The sequence below is a fragment of the Myiozetetes cayanensis genome, unplaced genomic scaffold (assembly GCF_022539395.1).
Source record: "Myiozetetes cayanensis isolate MyiCay16 unplaced genomic scaffold, myiCay2020 scf4, whole genome shotgun sequence".
NCBI classification, from domain to species: domain Eukaryota; kingdom Metazoa; phylum Chordata; class Aves; order Passeriformes; family Tyrannidae; genus Myiozetetes; species Myiozetetes cayanensis.
The window spans coordinates 66,175,064-66,190,520 of NW_026087631.1; the positions used below are offsets into that span (position 1 = coordinate 66,175,064).

The following is a 15,457-nucleotide window of genomic DNA, read 5'->3' on the forward strand; positions in this document are numbered from 1 at the left end:
CTCATTATCCTGTTTCGTCTTTCCTCTCTCTCTTTTCTCCTTGTCTCACCGCCTTTCCAATCTGCTACAGCTGCTTGAATACTAAAGTAACTGAGTCAAACCACTTTGTCATCAGGAATATGTTTTCATTCTGTGATAACTCAATAATGTGATCCGTTTCTTGATTTCTTACAGCCACACCTTGCTTCAGGGAAGAAAAATAGTAAGAAGAAATACCTGGTGAGCACTTCTAACATTTCATTTTACTGGTCAGAGTCCTAAAGTCTTTCCTTAGCTGAGTAAGGCTGGTAGAACTCAGTCCATAACCAGTTAACTACTGTTTCCCTAACTACCAGTAAGAGAAAAAAATTTTTTTTTTTTTGTGCATGGAAACAGTTTGGGTGGGTTGGTGGTATCTTGATTTTATTAGCCCAATGCAAATAGTGAATCATCCAAACAAACAGAGACATTATGCTTCCAAATCTGAGATGAGAACTCCATATGTAACTCATTTTAGATTTAAAAAAAAAAGATAATAAAAAAAAATGTTATCAGTCTGGACTCACCCCCGGCAGTGTCTTCTGTTCATGCAGTGCGCTCTGGGCCTTTAGAGCAGACTCCCTTTCGCAGTATGTTAGGAAGGCACAGCCTGTTAACAAAAAAACACAACCTCAGTAACAGCACTACTTCAGAGAAGATCCATTTAAAATTGAGACGTAGAACAAACCATTTTCCTGTCATCATCCCACTCCCAGTAAATCAATCATAAAAATCTCTCCTTAGCAAGGGAGTAATCGAGACTCACGAAATGAAGCTATCATCGCTTCCTCTGAGGCCTGATGGAAAGCGAGCAACAGTGTACCTAGGACTGCTTATTTTTCTTTGAATACATATTTAAGTGTCAGATACAGAAGGATGCACAGGATTAGGGATCTCAAAGATTCCATGAGATAGCAAGGTGGGACATGAAATCCTACTCCTGCTCCAGCAGCAGCACTGGGAGTAAGCCCTTTATTGACATATCATGTTGAAGGTTTCACACCCTTCTTTTGTATTAAGTACTTTTGGTAGAGGATATGCAAGGACTTAGGACTCACGCTGCAGAGGAGTACTTCTTTTGTTTAGCCTGGCTTGCACCCACAAGCAGTTGCCCAGTTTGCATCTCACCAGAAGGCTTCCCCCCTGCATATGCTGCTGCAAGGGCTCACTGGCTCCCACCCATACACACAATCACCTCAAAGCCCAGGCAATCAGTCTGAAACATCTCTGATCCACAGATCATCAGCACTTCAGAGATGCTCCAACGGATTATGCCCTTGGTTCTTCTGAAAAGTTGTCTTATCAACTACAAAGGCCAAGGCCCTGTCAAGGTAGGACCCTGTTCTGCCTTCCCTCCCCACATCCCTGTTTGCCTTCTTGTTAAACTGGTTGATGTTGCAATGTCTCACTCCAGTTGTGTGCCTGATGTGATCGAATTATTTCTTCTTACTGCAGTATACTGAAAACCTGCCAGTCCCTGCAGCAAAAAAAAAAGTGCTTGTTATGCAGAGGACATTTTCTCTGAAATTACTTCAGAGTGTCTGTCACCTCTCCAGATCCTTGAAATGGAGGTATCATATCTTTCAAGGTTCAGGTAGCATATCCCTCAAAATATGGGTACCTTGCAAGAGCAGCACTATTATAGAGAGATTACCAAAGAAACAAACATGTTCCACAAACATGTTCCATAATCTAATTTTGACCCACTCACCTTCTCCCTATGCATATAGAAAGTATGTAACAGGTGAGTAAACGGTAGATTACGAACTTTTTTTCAGCTTTGATTATCGCTGTGGCATTTTGTCCACTGTTTTTCCCAAGCCGGTTCCTTAGATAATATTACTGAAGAAATACAAACTTGTTCTTTTCTTCCTTACAGTGCTTTTAATTAGTATATACAAGAGACTAGGGAGATTTTTTTTTCATATAAATATAAATATTTTTTCTCAAAGATTGTCTTATGGAAGTCACCCTTCTTCTCTGACAATAAAGATATAATTTGGCATGGAAAAAAACCCCAATTTTTTTCACTATTTCTTACACTGTATTAATACTTTCTGGAGGTCTTGTTACTTTCAGCTTATTCAAACCAATCACATTTATTATGTCTCAGTAATTGAGAGTCATAAGCAGAAGATGACAATCAAGGAAGGAGACTGAGCAGCAGCAAAAGTTTGCGTGCTCAACTTGGAATTATGTTGATTTCTTCCCCTTTAAGTGGATGAGTTTTCAGTTAGTCTGTATCTATCAAAGAAGGGGAAGAAAGAGTGGTGGAGAGTTTGAAGCTAGCAAAAGTAATAGATTGAAAAGGATCCTTAAAAGTCACCCATAGCTCAATATTCAAATGGGAAACTATGCTTAAATTTAATTTCAGTGATAAATCACAGGCTGAGAGCTCTCTGTTTATTAGACACAATAAGAAAGTCTTCCTTTAGCAGCAGACATGGAGCAGCTGATACAGTCTAATTAAGCACATTATAGCTCGCTGCTATAGAGATAAACTATGCACTATTCCATAATGATAGCTATATTTTTCTCCTCATTGTGATGGCCATGATGACAGTTCAGGGTAACAATGTCCTGCAACTCCTACAGTATCATGACTGCAATTCAGACTGAGTAGACAGAAGACAACTCTGCTCTGAAGGAGCAAATTGCCCTTCCAAGATCCACACTGCATGTGTGTGGAGGCAAGTTCTCATCAGGGAGAAAGCTCGGTTAAGTCCTCTCCAAACATGCTGGTGAAAGTGGTGGAAGTGCCAAACTCCCAGAAACAGTACTTATAGAATGCGTCCAAACATCACTGATTTCCCAAACATGGTGTTATGGACAAAAAGAGGCTTAAATGGAAAAGGGATCTACGCTTTCATATGATCAGACAAAAAGCCACCCTGTTTTCCAGGGTCAAAAAACATGCTCCTTTGAAGTGTTTCATTTTCCCTTCTCATTCATATGTCATACACATGAACTACAATCTCTCTTACTCTTGTTGGGCAAAAAGTAATATTTAATGAAAAATAATATCTCATTTATTTTAAGTAAGACCTTGTTGCTTAGAGACAGCAAGAAGTTCCATCCCAACTGGATGGCCAAATGGAATAAAGTAGAGCTTAATTGTTCATAACTGGTCTCAGACTTGAACTTGAAAAAGAGAATTCATGTGTATTTTTTGTCTTCCCTTTACTTACCATCAGATTGTTCTGTAAGGCACATATATGACATTAGCCATCAGTTAAGTAGTATTTTTCAAAAATATGTGGTCTCTGATAATAGTACATGTCTATTATTCGTTCCTGAAAGTATTCCTATATTTCAGATCCTTGTGCATTAAAATGAAAGGAAATACTATTTCTTGAAGGCCCCTGCCCTGCCCGCTCCCCCCATTCACCCCTAAAACATCAAAATAATTGATCTATCCTTTGTTTTGTTGAGTTTAATGGAATGACAACTGTAGAACCTCTTTCAGGTGTTACTTTTCCCAGGTTACCTCTATGAATGTGTATCCATATGGTCCCTCCAAAGGGCTCTTCCATCCTGGAGACTGTTGCTTAAAGAACAGAGCACTGGACACTCAGGTGCATACTACAACATACAACAACCTAAACAACTGAGTCCTGAAATCATGTCATATGGAGCAGATATATTAGGTTTTACAGAGAAAAGAAACTGGTGGGAAAAGTGGTTTGGTTTGGTGGGGATTTTTTTCCTTCTTTTTTTTCCTTTTGATTTTCCAGATGGAAAACAATTTCAGAACAATCAGTTTTCCCTGCTGAAACTTATGATTGTGTACAGAACCACTTATTTTTCTGGGAAAAAAGTATTTGTTAGTAAGCTTTTAAGTAGCTCAACTTAACAACTTGCCATCAGCTGTTTGAGCTGGATGTGAACATGATCTTTGCGTGAAAGGATTCATATTTCATTGTAAATAATTTTCATTATCCAAGCCCTTTGAATTGCCCCTGTTCAGCAGCATAATGAACATTTCTCAGCACAACTCTTAAGGAAAGTTGGTGTAAAGCCTATACATTATTTCTGTCATCTACTTCTATGTGTGGTAATGACTGAGTCAGTACAATGCTTGTGAATTATTTCTGAATTTGAAGAAAAAAATCTAATTGACTAATTATTGATAATGAAGGACTTGCTCTTAGCTGTTCCTAATTTCAAATCCATTTCTCTCAAACATGCCATGATTTCCAGACATATGTCAATCAGCTAAAAGATGCTTTGTTTGTATTGTGCCTTTCCAGCTGTTCATTTACTACCAGTGGACAGCTTTTTGGGCAAGCATATAAACATCTGGAAACTCCCAGCTGCCAATTAACTCTCAACCTATTGAACTGCAATCTCTTGGAAACATGAGAACATATCAAGTGATCTCCTGGGAAACAAGGTTGTTAAAGAGAAGGAGGAAACAAAAACAAAGGCTTGAGATGGAAAAAAAAATTACAAAAGCTCTATTTTAATTTTATCTCCAGAGAATTCAATAGCGCAAATAATAATTGTATGGAATACAGATGGATAACAGTCATGGGTACAGCAGCTTCAAGTCTCCAGAAGATTTTGCACAAGCCTAGAAGGCAAAACAGTCAGGGGACTGAACAGTTCACAGAAGAGACACTGTGAACTGAACAGAATAATTCTGGAACTACCTGAGTTGCAGAAGGCAAAGGCAGGGACGGGGAGAATGGAGAAAAACCTACTGCAGCAGAAGGTCAGGTTTGAGACCACCTAAGGAGCCTGAAGATGTACAAGCCCATGGAACCTGATGAGATGCATCTGTGGGTTCAGAGGAACTGGCAGGTGAAGTGGCTAAGTCCCCATCCATTGTATTTGAGATCGGCAGACCAGAGAAGTTACCACTGACTAGAAAAGGGGAAAAAAATCCCTATTTTTAAAAAGGGAAAGGAGGTAGACCCAGGGAACTACAGACCATGTCTTGCAAGATCATGGAACAGAACCTCCTGGAAAACATGCGAAGGCACATGTAAATAAAGGATGTGGTTGGTGACAACCAACATGGCTTGACAAGTGACAAATTGTGCCCTACAAATTTGGTAGCCTTCTATGATGGGGTTACAGCACTGTCGGGAAAGGGAAGAGTAACTCTCTAAAATGGAGAGATATGGATTTGAGGGATGGACTAGAGGAATTATCTGGATAGTCACACTCGAAAGGTTGCTGTCAGTGGCTTAATGTCCAATTGGAGAGTAGTGATGAGAGGCATTCCTCATGGTTTGGTGTTTGGATGGATACTGTTTAACATCTTTACTGGTGACATGGACAATGGGATTGAGGGTGCCCTCAGTAAGTTTACTGAAAAGAAACTTGGTTTGTGGTGAGGTTAACACTCTGGAGGGAAGTGATGATTATCCAGAGGGACCTTGACAGGCTTGAGAGGTGGCAAATCCCATGTAAATCTTGTGAAGTTTGACAAGACCAAGTGCAAAGAACTTTGCCAGGGTTGGGACAAACCCGACACAAATAGAGGCTGGGCAGAGAATGGATTGAGTGCAGCCCTTATGACACAGATGAAGGATATGGAGATGCTGGAGGTAGTCCAGAGGAAACCATAAAGGTTTTCAGAGGGGCTAGAGCACCTCTCCTGTGAAGATAGGCTGAGAGACTCGAGTTTCTTCAGCTTGAAGAAAGGAAAGCTCTGGGGACATCTTACCCAAGGAGCTACAAGAGAGTTAGAGAGGGACTTTTTACAAGGACATGTAAGAAGTCAGAACAAGGGGGAATGGCTTCAAACTTAAGAGGGTAAATTTAGATCAGATATTTGGAAGAAATTCTCTACTGTGCAAGGGATGAGGCACTGGAACAGGTTGCCCAAAGAAGTTGTGAATGCCTCATCCCTGGAGATGTTCAAGGTCAGGTTGGACGAGGCTTGGTGCCTTGGTCTGGCTAATGGAAGGTGTCCCTGACTGTGGCAGGGAGGTTGAAATTAAGTAGTCTTTCAACTCCTGTCTATGATTGTATGAATTCACCTCACTGGTACTCCATTTGTCCTGGTACAACTGAAAACAGAGTCTTTCTACCTGACATGTCTGTGCTTGTCACTTCAGTGAAACACTTGACTCTCATCTTCTTTAAACCAGTTAAAAGCCCTGGTCACCTGACTCATATTTATCTATTTAAAATTAGCAATCTTGCCATCATTGACAAGACATTCATTTGACTTTGCATACAGAAGAGGAATAAGCCTCTGGAAATGTCTATCCTCTATAGTTGGTATAAGAGCCATGCAACACCTTTTAAGGTGCAGGCTTTTAGCTTCAAGGTTGCATTTTCCCAAGATTAGGTTCCACTTGCCACCTCTGACATCTCAGCTACCTCAAGTATACACATTATCTGTACCTTAATTATTCCTTGTTATACATGGTGAGGGATGAAGATGATGCTTGCTGAAGATCTAATGAATTACTCTAATTAAATGGTTTTTTACCTTTGTTTTATGCTGGCAGACAGCCATGGGTATCCTGACACAGTTTCTCCTCTTTGCTCATTTTTTAAGTCAAAGACTTATGACCTGCTTTTTACACGTGTTTCAGTGACACCTTATGATTTTATTAGAACAACGTAGCCTTGCACAAAGCATGACTTTAGATATTCCATACACCTAGATCTAGAGGCATAGTCTAAGAACAAGTCTATAACCATGACAATTTCCAGATGTTTGCTGTCTGTCCAAAAAAAAGCATAAAAATATCTTGTTTAAAACTAATGAATATATACTTCAAGAGATTCTGGGGAAGTAGCCCTTAATCTTTTTAGGTCTATGTTTACTCTTTAGCTTTATGGGGGAAAATTAGCAAGTTTGGTAGGTGCTTTAAAACTCCTGCATGAAAGCTGAGAGCTAAAGCAGATTCTCAGCTCAGGGGCGTCAATCCAGTCAAGGGGAGAGTTTGCGTGAAACTCAGCACAGCTGTTCAATTACACCAATGTGAAATTAGGTTCATGATTTGAACCACAGTCCATTGCCTCTCTTGGAAGAATTCTTGGCTCAAATGCTGATCTCAGCCAAGATAATCCAGGACAGTTAAGATATCCCTAGATTTTGGAAAGGCTGGCTCAAGTGGCCTAAGTCAGTTTTTGATTCACAAATGTTGTGACTATAAACTATGGACCTAACCAATTATCACAGCTCGGCTGACAGGTGGTAACTTCTGAAACTACAACCTTCCCATAGCTGTAACTAAAATCAGAATCACTGCCCAGGAAAAGATGAAACTTTCACAAGGCTTTCAGGTTTTTGTTGTTTTTTCTTCTTTGAGTCAAATACCTTCTTGTTTTTAGTTACAAATATGTTAATTGTTTTTAACAGTGAGGGTTTCCTAAATTTGCTTTCCCCTGTTGTTTTGTGTTAGACTTCTGCACAACACATAAACTAGTGAACAAGAAGCTCTTGTATAACACAAGAAAGAACAGATATCAGCTCATGGTGTCCTCTACTGTAGGACCTTTTCCTATTCTCTTTAATGTACTGCACATCCTAAACCCCCAAAGTAGAGAAACAAAGGGCTTTACTTCAGCAGCACACTATGGACTTTCAGAAAACAAACTGCAATTCAAGCATAATTATCCAGGACCTTCATGCTGTATACTGAAAACTGCATACCTTGGATCACATGCTGATGGTCATACTCAACTTAAGAATAGCTACAGTCTTCTAGAGGAGAAGAGCAAAACCATCACATCTCTGAGAAAAAAAGGAACTCTTTACTGCTAACAGGTCTGAGCATCTCTTTAGTGATGGTTCAGTCTCTCTGCACCCTAATTACCTTTGGAAAAATTACACCAAGGTATACAAGTTATCTGTGATGGACCAGAGATCTGTTCCCCATTTTCCAGACTCTAGATTTGTGTTTAAGAGAGCTCCTTCTCTGAAAATAAAACAGTTAATTGCTTCAAAATTCAGAGATCTGTTACACAGAGAAAGATTGTAGTACTTAATAACATTCTTGCCTTAAAATCAACATCTCAGGTTACGTCTCCCTAGTAAGATTTCAAAGTGAAAAAGAAATCTTTTTTCGCTTTAACTATCCTAGCTCTACATGTCTGGTTTTGAAACAATTCTCATTTGCTCTGTCTACAGTGAACTGCCCAAGGTTTAATCACTTGAGGGTTTCAGAGATTGAGCTGAATTTTCTTGAGGGAGACACAATCAATAAAGACTTTTGGAACTGGAAATGTTTTATCCAATTTCTTCATCTGTTTCTCTCTCAGTGATTAACTACCTTCTGACAAAAGTTAACATCTTTGCTGGTAAAGAACATTCACTTGGCTAGAACTTTCTTTTTCTCCATCTCCCCTGCTGCACAACAACTGAACACTAACTGTTTAGAAAAAAAGATAGGAATAAAAATCTTCCCAGATATCAGCTTCCCTGTCAATTATATTGCAAGGCAGATTAACATCCGAAATGCCCTGCTGTGTGGAATGCTAATTTTCTTTTTCCTCTTATGCTATTTTCCATTAACTATTATGATGCTGTAATATTCCTCCTATAGATAACTTGATAGGGTTCTGTGTGTAAAAGCAGACATAAGCTCCACTCATGTACACCCATGAACCAATATAAAAAACACACTAAGGGACCAAATCTGCAAATGCAGAAGTTAACCATATTTACAGATTAGCTCATGTAAGAAATGCCTTTATGATAGTTCAAAATAAGATATTGATATGCACAGTCCAAATCAGAGTCCTTTCTCAGACTAAGCAGTGTTTAATTATATTTAGCAGTGTCCAGGCAAACAGCAGAGAGACTTGAGTAACTGCTGGTATATGTAAGCATTCCAATGAAACAGACAATGGTTTCATCCTGATTTTCCATAACTAGGTTTTTAATGAAAGCAGCAGTTTTTAAAAAGTAAAAATTTCTCACAGAAAATTTCAATGAAATAGATCACCAGGAAGTGTTTCTCAGCATTATGATACAATTTTTGAGCAGATCCTAGAGCAAGAGTAACTTATTCCAGGACAGTTAGTAGTCCAGGCTCTCATCTGAATCAGGCAAACAGGGTCTTTGTGCATGGTTTTGACACAGGAGAGCACACTGTCACTGGCAGACCCCCAAGGCTTCATGTCTGTCTTTTAAGTAGCACCACAGTTTCCTTGCCTCCTTACCACTGCAGAACTGGAAAGACTTTTTTCCCCAGGATGAGAGAACAGTTTCTGGCTCTGAATCACACATAGATGGGTTTCTCCTGGGGTCTTGAAAGTTCCTTGCTTGCTACTTTGAACCATCTCTTTCTTACTGGTACACTCAAAATAGGGTGCAGAATGAACCACTGATTTTACATACCATGTACCAGGCCCTGTTCTCCACAGCTGCCAATATTTCAGCTTTAAATTTGATCCTGAAATTTCTGGGATAATTTTGATCATCTGAGTCCAAGTCAACTGAAGATTCACTTCTCAGGTTCCTGCAAGTCTAACCAACCACCCAGAACATTTTACTTACAAGAACAGATGTCTGATTTCCATACACACAACAACTGGTCAATGAATAGACTCCACATCAAAGAAAACAGAATGTAGATTACTGGTTAAGGTAGCTGTCTACCACAGAGAGTGGTGGTGTGCCCAGAAAGGCCTACAAATATTAAAGGCTTTAAATTACAGTAGAAAATTTAGTTTTAAACAGATAAACCTCACTTCAATTTCTCATTTATTGCCTAGTACCTGTGGACTCCATGTTGTAAGGAGAGGTGTATGCCTTCAGGCCCTATCCCTCAAACAGTTAGGGCATATTTTTGATTTTAAAATATAAGAAGACTGACATTAAGATGAAAATAATAATCATTTGGTTTTCCAGACCAAGCACCAGTGTTCACAATATTTCAGAACTCTATCACTGATGAGAAAGTCATGAACAAACTCTAGAGATCACTTAAGTGAGGATGAGAATAAGCTTCTATTCCCTAAGGAGACACCAAGACATCAAGTTTAAGTTATAATCCTGACCACCTCTAAGTTCAGTCACTTTGACCTATGTATTACTTCAAAGAAATTCCAGCATATTTGTGTTACCCATTTTACATTGCACCCTCAGGGGGAAAAAAAAAAAAAAAAAAAAGCTTGAAACCCTCAAGGTTTCTTGTTTCCAGGGTGGTGACAAAGAAAAAAAATATAAAAGTTGGGTTTTTTTTGGTCTTGTGGTTCACTAGTGATAAGTCAGGAATATAACTAGAAACAATCCTTCTGTTGAAACGGTACCTCTTGCATTCAGACAGCTATGGGTTAAACCTGCTTAGAGTACATGCATTAATTAGACTCTGTACCTGCTGTTCTGGGTCCTGCCTTTTGAGTTCTTTCTATTGTTAGCAGCATATGAATAACTCAGTGGATTTTCTAAAACATTTAGCTGTTTCAGGAAACTTTTCCTCTTCTTTGTTTTGTTTTGATTTTTTTATTCACTTCTTTTGGGTAGACATCTTCAGGAATGCTCAGATAGTCTCCAGAGGTTATTCTACTGTTAAACAACAATCACCTTGAATGTCTTGAATCTTAGCAAAATAAAGCTAAAGCAAAACCATCTCTAAACTAATTAGACTGTTCTGCCACATACAACTTTGTCCAACCCTTGCTTTTCTGCATCTATATAGAGTGGTTTTGGGTTATTTTGTTTTGTTCTTTTTTCTTTTTTTACTGCTCATTATCTTTCACAAGGGTGAGGAACAGACATTTCTCGGAAAATAACATCAAGTCTATGTGTGGGAAATGTGTTTTTACTTTTATATAAGAAAAGTTGGTGTTTTCACCCTTTAAAAATGTTAGGGCCATGCAGTAAACATCTTGTTGATAGCATCATCAAATGATTAGTTATTTATGCTTTTATCTCAGAAACATGTAAGTAGCTTGTTCTAAATACAGACTCGTGTGCTCTCTAAACCTCATATTCTTTCTTCTCTCAGACAGAGCACATATGTCAATATAGACTTCTGACATTTCCAGCTCAAGGTTGAAAGCAAAAGGCACTGAAACAACTGCAGAAAAGAGCTATTATTAGACAACTCCAAGCCCATTCAGAAACAGACTATTGCAATTATCTCTCTAAAGTTATTGCTCTTACCAAGTTTGCCAGCCTAAATTTGTCCAATTCAGGAAATTCAGATTCAGACTGGAACTTTTCAGACACCTCTCAAGATCAGCCTCAGCACTTATCTGCTGCTTATGATCAAGTTTTTATCCTCACTTCAAATGCAAGAACCATAAACAGGACAACATTAGAACCTCTTTGCTAGGTTTCACAGGGTCTTGTTAAGTTTGAATTCAGGTAAGTGCATCCGAAGCCACCTTAGGATTTTTGTGTTACAAAACAAATCGAACCCCCAAAAGAATATGTTTCCTGATTCCAGCTGATACAGAAATGAAAATCTTTAAGCAGCAGCTGCTCCTAAAAGACGATCACCCTGAGACTGGAAGTCTCCAGAAACTTGTAAGAGTCACAATATGAGGCAGAGAAAACTCTACAATACCAGCTGGCTTCATGAGATTTCTGGAGACAAATTTCATCTGTCAGAACAATTAACATCCCAGCTCCCATAACCAGATGCTGTTTTCCATATGTTTTGACTTTGAATAGCTGCTTCTATCCTCTAAGAGATGTTGGGAGCAAACAAGTATTGTCTCTTATCGCCTATTTCTTCCTCCTTACCCTTCTTTCTCAATTTGGCTCGTTCTTTGAGTATAGGTAGCGGAATGGCATGAGTAGGATCAAGTTCTTCTGCAAGCTACCATAGATGAAGTAAACTTCCTAATCAACAGATCTCTATCTGCTTAGGGCTGAGAACCTCAAGACATACTCTCTGTGTATGCATGAGAGAGAAAGCAAGGTGAATTTATGTACACTGGAAGCATGGCAGGAGAGAGATGGAAAATTTCTCTCAAAGGTCCTATCAGTCAGTTACGACACAAAAGGAAGAGAGGAATGTCCCAAGAACAAGGGTCTCCATTGACTCTCTGGCAAAAGGTTTCAAGTTGAGCCATCATTGCATGGTACAAGCCTGCTTTAAGAACCTGGTTCATTCGTAAATTAATTAGGAACTAGACGAGGCATGCAGAGCCCAAAAAAAGATTTGACCACCTATCCAAAGCCACAAAAAGAATTTGTAGCAAAGGTCAAACTTGAGCCAAAAACCTCCCAATGCTCCACCTGGAGCTATGAACATCCATAAGTCTGCTGATCTTAAATGTGGACAAATTCCTGCGTAAATCCATAAATATGTTACACCCACAGTAGATTATCTCAAAATAGTAAACTAGGAAAACACTACTGTCCCTTGCACCCAGGTGTATTTTCCCATCCACTACTGTGGGATGAAGTTCCTCAGTAACAAGTTAAAAGCTAACTCTGTGAATCTGAGCCTAAAACTTCAAATTTTTGCAAAAAGCATAAGGATATAATCCTTGAAGTGAAAAAAAAAAAAAATAATCAGTGAAATTAATTAAAACAAGATCTGTGTAATTTACAAAGCTTCAGTGCACTGGGTTTAAGAAGGACTCTTTTCAGGGTGAAGTAAATGAGCTACAATTTCCTGATGAATAGACAACACAAGGAGAAGGGTGTAGTAGTCAACTATCAGACATATTTTGATCACACTTTTTTGTTGATCAACTTAAAATTAGTGAAAGCTGAGTATGTGGTAAATTGTTTCAGTGAAACATTTGAAGCAGCTCATAGCAGAAATCTTTGCTTTTGGAACTGAACTCATTAGACTGGAAGAACAATGCAGACCACGAAACACTGAGGGCTGGCAGGAGGAACGTGCATGGTAAGTGTCAGTTGTATCAAGATGGAAGAACTATCTAGCAAAGCTGAAGCTCTGATCTTAAATTTAAACTGCACAGAAAAGGAGATTTCACACATCAAGAGGAAGGGAGAATAAGTTGCAACACACCCTAGAGGGTGCTGAGCCCCTTAACAGTGTGGTCAGTCACCTGGATCCCTGCTGGGCAGGATTAGCCTTGTCTAGCACCTCAAATAATTCAGCTCTTAAAATGCAGATAAAGAATGGCCACAGAGGCAAATGCTCAACAGGGGAGGTGAATCTGAAAGGCAGTAATGTCAAAAGACACTTCCAGATGATAGTGGACAACATCACATACAATACTGTGTGTGTCTCTTCCAGATCAAAGACACCTCCTTCCTTTGGTGTCAATGGAAAATCCAGATCTGAAATGATCCTGTCAGCTCTAATCACCTAAAAGTGTTCAGAAACATATGGAAGGAAAAAAAGGAAAACGAAAAATAGATTTCAGAGATGACTAACAGAAATTCATAATGGACTTGGAGGACTGACTTATGAGGGAAAATTAAGAGAACAAAATATGTATAATTTGGGTAAATGATGACTCAGGGGGATAGATGATAATCAGCTCCACGTCTTGAATGTGTAAACACAAAAAAATGGATAAATTTTCTTCAAGCTGATACCTGAGAACCATGACTAGACATAAGAACACAAAATTCTACATCAGAATGTTTAGCCTGGGCTTTAGGAATGCTTCCTTACTGTTCCGAATAACAGCCTCAAAGTGGCTTTTGCATCTAACCCATCTGTTAGTCAAGAATATATTTAATTTAATTTTTATTAAAGTTTACATGTGCAAGTGTACATGTATGACCACATAACCTAAGGCTTTCCAGATTGTACAAGTTCAGGGACAAGATGGAATAATCCCTTAGACCTGATTGAGGAGTCTGTGTGTGTTGGAGGCAGGGACACAGAAGAGTAAGGGACATAGAAAAAGTAGGGAGGGAAAAGATAGAAGAGTTAAATCAACATGGGTGGGAGGGAGTCTCCCAGTGAAAACTTTTAATTCAGTAATTTTCCAACACCTTTCCTGTCACTCTCCCCTCTGACTGTTTTTAAGGTTTTTGTCTTGCTGTTCTGCTATAGGGCATAAGGAGAAATTCTTTCAACCCTGGAACAGAATCACAGCCACAGATTCTTAAGCCATTTAGGACAATTGCAAGTTGTAAGATGGAAATTTATGACCCTACAGAAGGTAACTGTCTCTCACAGCCATTAGAGAAAATCAGTCCTTTGTGGAACTTTTATTACTTAAGTGACTTGAAACCATAAACAAAAGTTAATTCTGATCCAAGAGCAAATAGATTCAGAGGGCCTCCATTTTTCCCCTTCCTACTATTTCTAACTTTATTGATTCTATCCAAAAGTTTAACACATTGTCTAAACAAAGACAAAACCTTTTTTTTTTTTTTTTTTTTTTTTTAAGAAAACAGTTTAAATAACCTTTCCTGGTGAAAACAAATCAGAATGACAACTGACTGGGATAAAATTTACATTAAAACACAGTCCATCCATGGTCAGCTGGGCAATTGCCAGTATTTTCAAGGGGTTGGACAGAGCTGTGCAACCAGCCACTCACCAGTGTTTTCTGAGTGGTGCATTTTTTTTGTTTTACAAAGATAAATTTTGGAAAAAAAAATGTGAATCAATCATAAAATAATCTATTATAATTTTACTGGGTTTTTGTATTTATGGGGGGTTTTTTCAGTTTAATATGACACCTTGATTGGTATTTCTTTCTCTACTGATTTAATATAGACTGGAGAAACTCTAAACCACAAATGAACAGAAAAGCATGCCTGTGCTAACACAGTGCCAGCAAAGAGTTCCTGGTGACAAAGTATTTACTCTGTAGAGCAGTCTCCTTACAAGAAAGAATTGGAAGCCTTTTGTACCAAGACATCAAAAGATGGACGAAATAAACTTTCCAGGCTACCTCCTGAATACAATCACCTACCAAAACTTTCCCTGTTGCTAGTCAATGTATCAGTGGATGATGGATAACTGGGAGCAGACACACATTAGAAATGTGGTTACACTTTTTTTTTTTTTTTTTTTTTTTCCTCCCTATCAGGAAAGCTAAAAATAGTGAGACAGCTGCTGAGCATCTCTGGGAGGCTAAACTCGCTGGAGAATCCCTGCTGATGTCAGAAAGTAGGAGAGTAGACCTTAATGAGTTTAAAAAACCCAAACAACAAACACTGCTGTCTTAAAAAGTAGTGGACTACAACATTATATAAGGATGATGGTACTAGATCAGACAAAGTCCATCTCCTACAGTATCCTGTCTACAATGGAGGCAGAAGCAGATGCCGTGAAACAAGTATGAGGAGAGGACGTGCATCGTGCTTCCTCTGGGTATTCTTCTCAGTTTCCAGCCTTCTGTCCTGGGGACTTCTGGTCCAAATGTGATCTCTGCATATAGAGTAATCACTTGATGGAACTCAGTCTCTCATTTTCTACAACCATTTGCTACATTTTAACATTTCAGTTAATGTGTTTTCCTGTGAACAGATTTAAGGGTACTTATTTGTTTGTTTGGAGGGTTTTCTTATGATTTATAGTAAGTTTTCCAGGAAAAATAGAAGACTCCTGCCTAGCAAGCTCCAGTCTTA

At 38.8% G+C, this 15,457-nt stretch overlaps 1 protein-coding gene across 14 annotated transcripts in view; it reads right to left on the reverse strand.

The window, feature by feature from the left end:
• Positions 1-15,457, reverse strand: part of CELF4 (CUGBP Elav-like family member 4) — a 702,013-nt gene that overhangs the window by 610,201 nt on the left and 76,355 nt on the right. For all 14 annotated transcript variants that reach the window (XR_007630533.1, XM_050329238.1, XM_050329237.1 and 11 more), the window contains exon 2: positions 546-628. Coding sequence is in view for 13 of the 14 variants with exons in the window: in XM_050329238.1 (XP_050185195.1) it covers positions 546-628 (83 nt within the window). In the remaining variant the exon portion in view is untranslated. The remainder of the gene's footprint in view (positions 1-545; positions 629-15,457) is intronic.